Here is a 10,910-nt window from a genome sequence, read left to right as displayed (position 1 = left end):
GTTTAGATTTGAAAGTTTAGGGTTTAGAGTTGATGTTTCGGGGTTTAGGGTTTAGAGTTGATGTTTCATACTTTAGGGTTGATGTTTTAAATTTAGATTAGTTAACCATATGTTTTTTTGTTAAAGTTAATCAAATGGTTATAACTGTCTTTTACCCTTCAAGATGAAGGTAAATGTGGTTAGTGTAAACATGAAAAGTGATGTTTCAGGGTTTAGGGTTTAGAGTTGATGTTTCGGAGTTTAGGGTTTAGAGTTGATGTTTCATGGTTTAGGGTTTAGAGTTGATGATTTAAGGTTTAGAGTTGATGTTTTAAATTGAGATTAGTTAACCATATGTTTTTTTGTCAAAGCTAATCAAAGGATCATAACTGTCTTTTACCCTTCAAGATGAAGGTAAATGTGGTTAGTGTAAACATGAAAAGTGATACTTTGAAAATAGTATTTTTGGCAATTTCCCCAAAATATTTGCTAATTATACAATACACTGTTTAATATTTGTGATAAAGTCTAATTGTTTATATTGTAAATTAACACCTAAATGTATAGGTTAACAAATCTATCATGTTCCCCGTAATTTTGTTTATATCGCAAATTTGAAAAGTAAATTTGCTGATTTGTCATGCTTCCCGTAATTATAGGTTCAGTCATATTTTTAATTTAATTATTAATTTTAATAAATAATTTTAGTAATTTAACTGATAATTTATCATTATCTTGAGAATAATTAAAAAAACTCTAAGGATAATGTCATAGTTAAATTTATATTATATTTATTTTAGTGATATCAATATTATATAGATATATTTTTTTTTTGTTGGACAACAAATGTTTATGTTAAATTAAAAGCCTAATAGGCTAAGTCGGTTATAACCGGAGTGATTCTCGACGGTAAGCTGATAAACGAAAATAACTAAAACAAGATGAAAGATAGATGTGGCTAAGGAGAGAAGAGACTCAAAGAGAAGCTTCACTTGTAATCCTAGAGCCTAGGAACGCGCATACGTCAAAATCGACTTTGTAGAATCCAACCATAGAGCTTTGAGAACAGTTGAACCATGTCTCTGAAAATGCATGGATCGCTGGGGGAAGAGGTGTTGGTTGACTTTCCATGGTCACTCCTTGTAAAAGACTAGGTGAGTCGGAGGCCATTGGAGTTAGGGAGCATCCTCAAAAGAACGGGGACCTGGGGCAGTCGTGGACTGGACTCTAAGAGTTCGCCGGAGAAAGTGGAAAACCTCTCCAGTCGGAAAATGGAGGTCGTCACGGCAGCTTGAGGGGCGATGGTGGTGGCTTGCAAAGATGAGGATCGGGCCACGTAGAGATGATACGACGGAGACACGAGCCTGACTCGAAAAAGGGGCGGCAACGGAGTCATGTGTAGTAGTCGGTAACTCTTTGTTAACGCTTCTGCAGACATGAGATCCTGGCTCTGATGAACAAGGGTCTCAACGCGCCAATGAAGACTCGATGAGTAGAGGTATGGCTTGAGCAAGACATCCAAGAGCCTCCGTTAAAGATAGTATAGCTCCAATATGAAGGTTGTATAGTTGATTCTGTGAAGAACCATCGATGCTTGAGACAGCGTAATATGAAGGAGATGCAATGGTAACGTGATATCAAACAGATCTGGCGAAACCACACTCTTGCACAGTAGTTCCGGTGAGGAGGAAATGGATCGGAGAGCCACAAAGCCGATTATGTGAAGAACCATCAATGCTTGAGACGGCGTAGTGTGATGGAGACGCAGCAGTGAAATAGTAGCGAGTAAATTTGGTGTAACCACACTCTTGCACAGTAAATCTGGCGGTCACTAGGAGTAAGAGATTTAATCGATGTAGCTTAGCTCCATAGAATCCTTGGCGAGATGGGGCTGCCTCGATGTCGGGTGTATAAGCGGTGGCAAAAAGACCGGTGATGCAGCTAGTGAGGGTTGGAGAGTGGCGATGGCTGTAGATGGTGACTAGATCCGGCGAGGAAGAAATGCGAAACATAGGAGTACTCTTAGGCAACGTCGGATGCTCAACAAGAGAATCGAGGCTAACTCCAGTGAAGCCACACACAGATCCAAAAAAGCCACACGTCTCGAGAGGATGAGCAGTAACGAGGAGTGTAACAGGAGGGGGAACGACGGTTGGAAGAGCAGATGTGGCGGCAGTGACGACGGTGACGACGAGAGACGCGGCGGATTTGCAGTCCAAGAGGCACTGAGCGGCGGTGGGATAAGAGATCCTGCAGTGATGAACCGTTGAAAGGAGCAACCAGATGGAGAGATATGTCGCTAGGTTTGGTTCTAGAGCTCGATTCACTTGTGTTCGTCGATGGAGCTGCTATGGTTTCTTGCGGACGGAAAAAACAGAGGACACGGTATGAAACAGATGCAGAGGTATAACGAGAATTTGTAGACGAAGAAGGAGAGGAGAGCCGATGAAGAGGAGTCCCGATGCCGGCGAGGGAGAGCTATGCCGGCACCGGAAACCTTGGTTTTGAGATGTGTCTATGGAGCTGTGTCCGGGAGCTTCTATGCGGCTAGCGCGCTGCTGCGTTATATATATATATTATTATATTTGGCTTAGTAATATTAAACCGACTCTATTTTATAATATATATCACATAAGATAGATGAACCATCTATCTTTTAAGTATTCCTTAGGACAATCAAAATCACTCAATGATAATTTCTGAAAAATTAGACAAAGAAATCAAAAATATTTATATCATTATTTGTGAAGTGTTTTATTCGCGCTCACGTTAAAAATTAGAATGTTTAAAGTCTTTATTATTCTTAATAAATAATTAGATTATATAAATCTATGTATATAGTTGCCCAAAAATATTTTACATCATAATATTTTTGAACTAAATATAAATCTATGTTTAGTTTTATGTATATATGAATGCTTTCAAGTTTATTTTATGTAATTACATATATTTTACTAAAATATATTTATCATGTATAAAAAATTAATATTTAATTAATTATTAAATATTTCAAAAGCATGAAAATAATTTGTTTTAATGGTTTTTGAAATGATAAAATATCTATTCACATTTTTGTAAAATTATTAAGCCCGCAAGTGCAGACCAGATACCTAATTTTAAATATTTCAATTCGTTTAAGGTTTTTTTTTTTTGGTAAAATGTTAAATTATTATACCAAGTTTTAAATTTTTTACAGAAGCACATAGAAAAAACAAGAAGCAGAATGCATAAATAAAACTAAACAAAGCATCTAGAGACAAGCAAACTCTATTACGACAGACTATGGTCCTAGATAGGGGTGTTCAATCCGGATATCGGTTCGGTTTCGGTTCGGTTTTTTTCGGTTTTCGGTATTTCGGTTAGTAAAATATAACTACCATTCTAAATCCATATTTACTTCGGTTCGGTTCGGTTTATATACCGTCGGTTTTCGGTTTATTCGGTTTTATACCAAAAAACATAATTATTTTGTTTGAGATCATATTATATGAATTTTAGAGTCATATTGTCAACACCGTTATTTATTAAAAATATATTACATGTTCAAATAAATGAACAAAAAATTAAAAATGCTTCTACCATCAAATAAAATAATCAAATCTATAACTAAAATCAAAGCTTGAAATTTTGAAAATAAAAATATGAAACAAAACAAAAACATGAAAGAAAAGTTTTTCCACTCTTTCATATTTAATGTTCATTAAAGTCATGCTTTTTCAATTGAAAGTTTTCCATTAATTATTGTCCATCAAATTTATAATTTTCATATTAATTTAGTGAAGACTAAAAAAAGCAAAAAGATCAAAAAAAGACTTAGAAAATAAGATGTTTGAATTGCGATGTATTGTTATTTAGTTATAGTTCAAATGTTTTACAAATTAAGGTTTTTTATTACTATAAAATTATGGTAATAGTTATTAACACAAATTTAACTTATGTAACAAATATATTTTCATGTATTGTTATAAAATAGATACATATTTACATGTTTCTACTTTTAATCGGTTTTGTTCGGTTTATTCGGTTTAATCGGTTATATACCAAACAATATCCAAATCCTACGGTTTTTATAAAATTATATGCATTCGGTTTATATGGTATATACCAAAACCAAACCATATTGTCTATTTCGGTTCGGTTTGGTTCGGTACGGTTCGGTTTTACCATATTGAACAGCCCTAGTCCTAGAGGCAGATTGGAGTAAGGGTATCGTCGATGGCCCAAGGGAAAGGTATGAGCGGACTGAGAGCCCAGTTGCCGCGAGCACCCGGAGAGAAAGGCGGCTCAAACCTTGAAGCAACGAGTAAAACCTACAACCTCAAACATCAATATCTTCACCAGGAAACACATCACAGACCAACCATCTCAATCAAAATCGCCTCACCGACAGCACGAAGAGGAGTCCACTGACAAGCGGTGTCGTCGTTCAAGACGGAGAACTGGAGATTGCTTTTACCAACCCTCCAATCTCGGGACCGTATACACCCATTTAACCCACCGCACACACAGAGCAGGGGGAAACACTTCCTCTGAAAGAAGCAACCTTCGAACTAGTAAGAAGCCCGAGTGCCAAACTAACTATTAACCACCTGCTAAAGACCGTTGATGCATAAATAATTCGTTTAAGGTTGCTACCATTGTATGATACCTTTGATGCATAAATAATCAATGATTTTGAAGCTCAGATATATATTTTGGATCTGGATACCTGGATAATTCATTGAAGCATTGTTGAATCTGTAATAATGCAAATTCATTAAAACCCTTTATAAGTCTCTTACTCCACCTTTTGATTGATAAAATGAAAACAACGTGGTATATATCAATTTATAAGAAGTCATTAGGGTATCTGAGATTAACATCCTCCGATACAGTCAAGGAGCGTTCAACCCAATAAAACTGAACTGAATCAGAATAGAAAAAATAGTTTGGATTTATTAATACCGAACATATCCAAATAACTTACTGATATGATTTGAGATTTAAACTGATTAATTAAATTACTTAAATTATATAATATAATTAAATTATACACAATTTATTTTATTGATATGAATTTTGTAATTAAAATGTTGATTTTAGTAATTTTATATTTATTTTGAGTCAAAAATTTATTGTTTCATATTTATCAAATATGTATGCTAGTATGTAGTTATTTAGTAATATTTTAGATTACCAATTTCTCTTATTTTATTCTATAAAAATTATCTACTTTATTAAAATAGAAGTACAAATAAGAAATAACCCTAAGACAAATTCATGATAAATAGAAGTACAATTAATAACATGTACATTTAAATTATGTATGATATTACATATGTTCAATTGAATTTTACCTTAAATTATTTTTCTTTAATAAGGATTTGAAATATTAGATTTGGTAATAACATGTACATTTAAATATTAGTACTAAAAAAATTAAAAACACCTAAGATTTTTCTTATGAGAAAATTGTAATAGGGAAAGTTTCAAAAGAATATTCTTCAAGTTTTGTACGTAAAGAAAAACATTTAGACTCATTACAAGATCATTGTTCGGGACCGCGAAAGGTTGCGGACTATCGACCGATAGCTCTCTGTAACACTCATTACAAGATCATTGCCAAAATCCTTACTCGACGCCTCAAGCCTCTGCTGCCAGATCTTATCTCCAAGACGCAATCGGCTTTTGTAGCGGGACGAGCTATCTCGGACAACGTCCTCATTACGCATGAAACCTTACATTATCTCCGAACTTCAGAGGCGAAAAAGTATTGCTCCATGGCGGTGAAAACCGATATGAGCAAGGCTTATGATCGCATAGAGTGGGGTTTTATTAGAGCAGTCCTGGCCCAGCTTGGTTTTGACCCGATATGGGTCTCTTGGATCTTGGCGTGTGTTGAATCAGTATCGTACTCTTTTCTGCTCAATGGTTCACCTTCCGGTCATGTTACTCCATCGCGTGGAATACGGCAAGGTGATCCGCTCTCACCATACTTGTTCATCATGTGTACAGAAGTCCTCTCAGCGATGTGTACTAAGGCGCAACTAAACGGTACTATGGCGGGGGTGAAGGTAGCACGGAACTGTCCTCCGATTAATCATCTATTGTTCGCGGACGATACAATGTTTTTTTGCAAATCAACACCCGCCTGTGTCACTACTCTGAAGACGATCTTAGAGAGTTATGAAAAGGTATCTGGACAACGGATCAACCTGCTGAAGTCGTCTATCACTTTCTCGGCTAAGACCCCTGGTGAGGTTAAAGCTCGAGTGAAGACTGAGCTGTCTATCCCGGCAGAGGGAGGGATTGGCAAATATTTGGGCCTCCCCGAAAACTTTGGCCGCAAGAAGAGAGACATATTTGCGGCAATTCTTGATCGCATCAGACAGAAGGCGCATAGCTGGACATCTCGGTTCTTATCAGGCGCCGGTAAACAAGTCCTCCTCAAATCTGTCCTTGCTGCAATACCGTGCTATACGATGTCATGTTTCAAGTTGCCTATCTCTCTATGCAAACAAATACAATCCCTCCTTACTCGATTTTGGTGGGATGCAAACCCGGAAAAGAAAAAGATGTGTTGGGTTGCATGGTCTACTCTCACACTGCCCAAATATGCTGGTGGCTTAGGTTTCAAAGACATTGAGACTTTTAATGATGCCATGCTCGCTAAAATTGGCTGGCGCCTTATACAGTTTCCAGACTCGTTGCTGGAACAAGTGCTGCTCGGAAAATATGCTAAAGCTTCCTCTTTCATGGAGTGTGAAAGCCCATCATCAGCCTCCCACGGATGGAGAAGTATCTTGGCAGGTCGGGAGGTTCTAAGAAAAGGACTCGGTTGGGTGGTTGGGAATGGAGAAAACATCAAGGTGTGGGGGGATCCTTGGCTCTCCTCCTCCTTTCCTACAGCCCCTATGGGTCCACCAACTGAGAATGCAGTATCGATGACAGTTAGTGAGCTTCTATGCCCTCTCACTAACGCCTGGGACATCCAAAAGATCAGGAACTATCTTCCTCAGTATGAAGGCATTATTAATAGGATTATCACAAGCTCTGCCCCTGCTCGCGACTCCCTCGCCAGGCTAGCTGAGAAATCAGGAGAGTACACTGTGAAAACGGGATATGGAGTGGAACGTGTTGGCTTGATCCCTCCTCACACAAATGAGCAGACTTTTGATTGGCTAAAGAACATATGGAACCTGAATACTTCACCCAAGATCAAGGATTTTCTATGGAAAGTCAAAAGAAAAGCAATCCCAGTTAGTTCCAATCTAGCGACCAGAGGTATGGCTCCGTTTCCTTGCGCGAAATGTGGAGGAGTTGAAGATGATCTCCACGTCTTCCTTCTCTGCCCCTTTGCTTCTCAATCATGGAGCCTATTACCAGTTTATGAAATTCCGGATGGTTCAAATAGCTCCATGGCGAGTTTATTTGCAAATGGTAAGAAGTACACCAATCTGCCTCCGGTGGGGTGTGATACCCCTGTCTGGCCCTGGCTCTTATGAAACCTTTGGAAAGCTCGAAATAAGTTGTGCTTTGAAAACAAAACCTTCACGGAGTGGGAAGTTGTGAACAAAAGCGTTATTGATGCGAAGGAATGGGCTGCTGCTCAACTGCTCACTGAAGAACATAACCACGCTACCAATCGACAAGGTTCTCCTCCGATCATTCCCCAACCATCTCCTGGCCAAGTTCTGTGCCATGTGGATGCAGCTTGGGATCTTCGTACTGGTAACTGTGGCATAGGGGGTCTGTTTTCGGGACTGGAAGACACTAGGATCCAGCCCCTTAAGGTTTCTCGTTCTTTTGTTTCATCAGCTCTCATGGGAGAAGCTCTTGCTGTTCGTTTGGCGGTGATGACCGCCTCCTCGTCTAACGTCCGATCGCTGATAGTTCTTTCGGATTCCCAGGTTCTTATCAACATGATTAGAGCTAAGGAATCACGCCCGGAACTGTTTGGCATCTTGTTTGACATCTATCATTTTAGCTTATCTTTTGAGGATATTTCCTTTCACTTCATTCCTCGCTTATGTAATGTGGCTGCTGATAAAGTGGCTAAGGCAGCCCTGGCATCTGTAAACTCTACCCCCCTAGTCGAAGGGTGACTCTGTTTTCTTAATTGAATGAATCGTAGTTTGCTCAAAAAAGAAAAACATTTAGACAATATAACAATGTTCTAAGAAAAAAAAAGGTTCAAATAAAATAAAAATCCTATATATAATAAAATGTTAAATTCAATAAGTTAAAATAAAATTAATTTGATAATAATATAAATACAAGAAATGCAATTACTCATTCTAAAAAATTACTCATTTTAATAAGTATAATATAAATATTTTACTAAAAATGCATACGAATATTTATATATCAGGTTGAGAAACTAAACATTAAGACTACTTATATAACGGGTTGAAAATTTAATATAGTTATCATTTATGACCAAAAACCAATCAAAACATATCTCAAATATTATTTTCGCATATATATGTTAGTTTATGGAAAACACACACATAAACTAAAAAATATATTTTAATTATTATGTGTAATGTCATAATAAAAAATACATAATACGTGAATAAATAAATAAATATTATATTATTTATAGAAGACAAAAGTATATTCCTAAAAAATGAAAATTTGGTTTCTCTTTTATACTGGGAACCCAAATGTTGTTAATAATTTTTTCTAACGCCTATCAAACCCAACCAATGAAAGGTTACTAGCATTTTCTTCACCACTAGCCAACTCGATATCGGATAAATAAAAATGATATTGGTTAAATGAAAATAAATATTCGCGTGATATTAACATTTACAGTTATATAAATCATTTATTTTTACTATTAGTGGAATTATGTAACATCAATATATGTATTATGTGATGTATTTTTGTCACCATTTTATTATAATTTTTATAGATTATATAATGGTGTAAAAAAATATTTAGTTACATTAAGTAACCAAAAAAAACACCCGCCCGGCTGGGTCCAGCTCTAGTTAGTATTAACTTAAGAGAAATTTTCTAAGATAATCAATTTTAAGTTTTCGTCATAAAAATAGCTCTCAATAAAGAAAATAAGCAAAATAAGTTTTATTAAAGAGTAAAAATGTATTTTTTATTCTAGAGTTAACTAATATAGACTTAGGGTTTAGAGTTAAGGAGTGTAGTTTTGGGGATAGAGTTTCAAGTTATAAAAAATAGAAATAAATATTGAAAAATTTCAAAATAAAATAGGGCTGTTTTAGTCATTTTTTTAATTAAAAACTATTTTTGTGACAAAAGCTTAAAAAGATGATATTTGAAAGAATTGTCATTAACTTAATGTTATTCTTTAGCACATAAAGAAAATATTTATTAACTATTTTAAATAGTAATCTAAAATTCACAAAATATTATAAAAATAAATATATATGATCGAATCTATACCAATAAAAAGGAGCTTTTGAGGCTCCATAGAGCGTTCACATCACCAGAAAAAACTTCTTCTAAATGATGACACGTGTCATTAACATAAAATAAAAAATAAATATACATATAAGAAAATAATAAGTAAATATACAATACAAGAAATAGAAATATTACATTAAACAATAATAAGTAAATATACAATATAAGAAAAATAAATAAAATGTAAATATAAAATATAAGAAATATAAATATTACATTAAACATCTATCATAATTTTTCATCTGATATAAAAGCAAAAAAATTAGAATAAGTAAATATATAATTAAAAAATGAAAAAAAAAAATTAAACATCTATGTGAAAAAGTATCTATCTATACTATATACTAATAAAATGGAGTTTTTGAGGCTCCATAGGGCATCCACATCAGCAGAAAACACTTCTTCTAAATGATGACACGTGGTATTAACAAAAAATAAAAAATAAATATACATATAAAAAAATAAATAAGAAGTAAATATATAATATAAGAAATAGAAATATTACATTAAACAATAATAAGTAAATATACAATATAAGGAAAATAAATGAAAAGTAAATATACAATATAAGAAATATAAATATTACATTAAACATCTATCATAATTTACCATCTAATATAAAAACAAGAAAATTAGAATAAGTAAATATATAATTAAAAAAATGAAAAAACTAAATTAAACATCTATCTGAAAAATGTATCTATCTATACTAATAAAAGAAAGCTTTTGAGGCTCCATAGGGCGTCCACATCAGTGGAAAAAACTTCTTCTAAATGATGACACATGACATTAACAAAAAATAAAAAATAAATATACATATAAAAAAATAAATAATAGGTAAATATACAATATAAGAAATAGAAATATTACATTAAACAATAATATACAATATAAGGAAAATAAATAGAAAGTAAATATACAATATAAGAAATAGAAATATTACATTAAACATTCATCATAATTTATCATCTGATCTAAAAGCAAGAAAATTAGAATAAGTAAATATATAATAAAAAAATAAAAAACTAAATTAAACATCTATCTCGAAAATGTATCTATCTAGACTAATAAAAGGGAGTTTTTGAGGCTCCATAGAGCGTCCACATCAGCAAAAAAAAACTTCTTCTGAAAGATGACAAGTGTCATTAATAAAAAATAAAAATAAATATACATATAAAAAAATAAAATAATAAATAAATATACATTATAATAAATAAAAATATTACACTAAACAATAATAAGTAAATATACAATATAAGGAAAAATAAATAAAAAAGTAAATATATAATATAGAAAATATAAAAATTACATTAAACATCTATCATAATTACATTAAACATCAATCATAATTTATCATTTGATACAATTAAGAAATGAAAAAAAACTAAATTAAAAATCTATCTGAAAAATGTATAGTAAAATAAAAAATAACTAAGTACACAATATAAAAAATAGAAATATTATATTATACAATTATCGTAATATTTGAATAAATAAATATAAAA

The 10,910-nt window shown here is 33.4% G+C and overlaps 1 protein-coding gene across 1 annotated transcript; it reads left to right on the top strand.

Moving 5' to 3' along the window:
- Positions 1–5,738: 5,738 nt before the first annotated feature.
- Positions 5,739–8,063, top strand: LOC106453451. Its single transcript, XM_048740387.1, has 2 exons — positions 5,739–7,398; positions 7,477–8,063. Exons 1-2 carry the CDS (start codon positions 5,739–5,741, stop codon positions 8,061–8,063), a joined length of 2,247 nt encoding a protein of 748 aa, XP_048596344.1.
- Positions 8,064–10,910: the final 2,847 nt, after the last annotated feature.

Source organism: Brassica napus, chromosome A9 (assembly GCF_020379485.1).
Source record: "Brassica napus cultivar Da-Ae chromosome A9, Da-Ae, whole genome shotgun sequence".
Classification (NCBI taxonomy): Eukaryota; Viridiplantae; Streptophyta; class Magnoliopsida; order Brassicales; family Brassicaceae; genus Brassica; species Brassica napus.
This window is presented reverse-complemented; position numbering and strand designations above follow the sequence as displayed.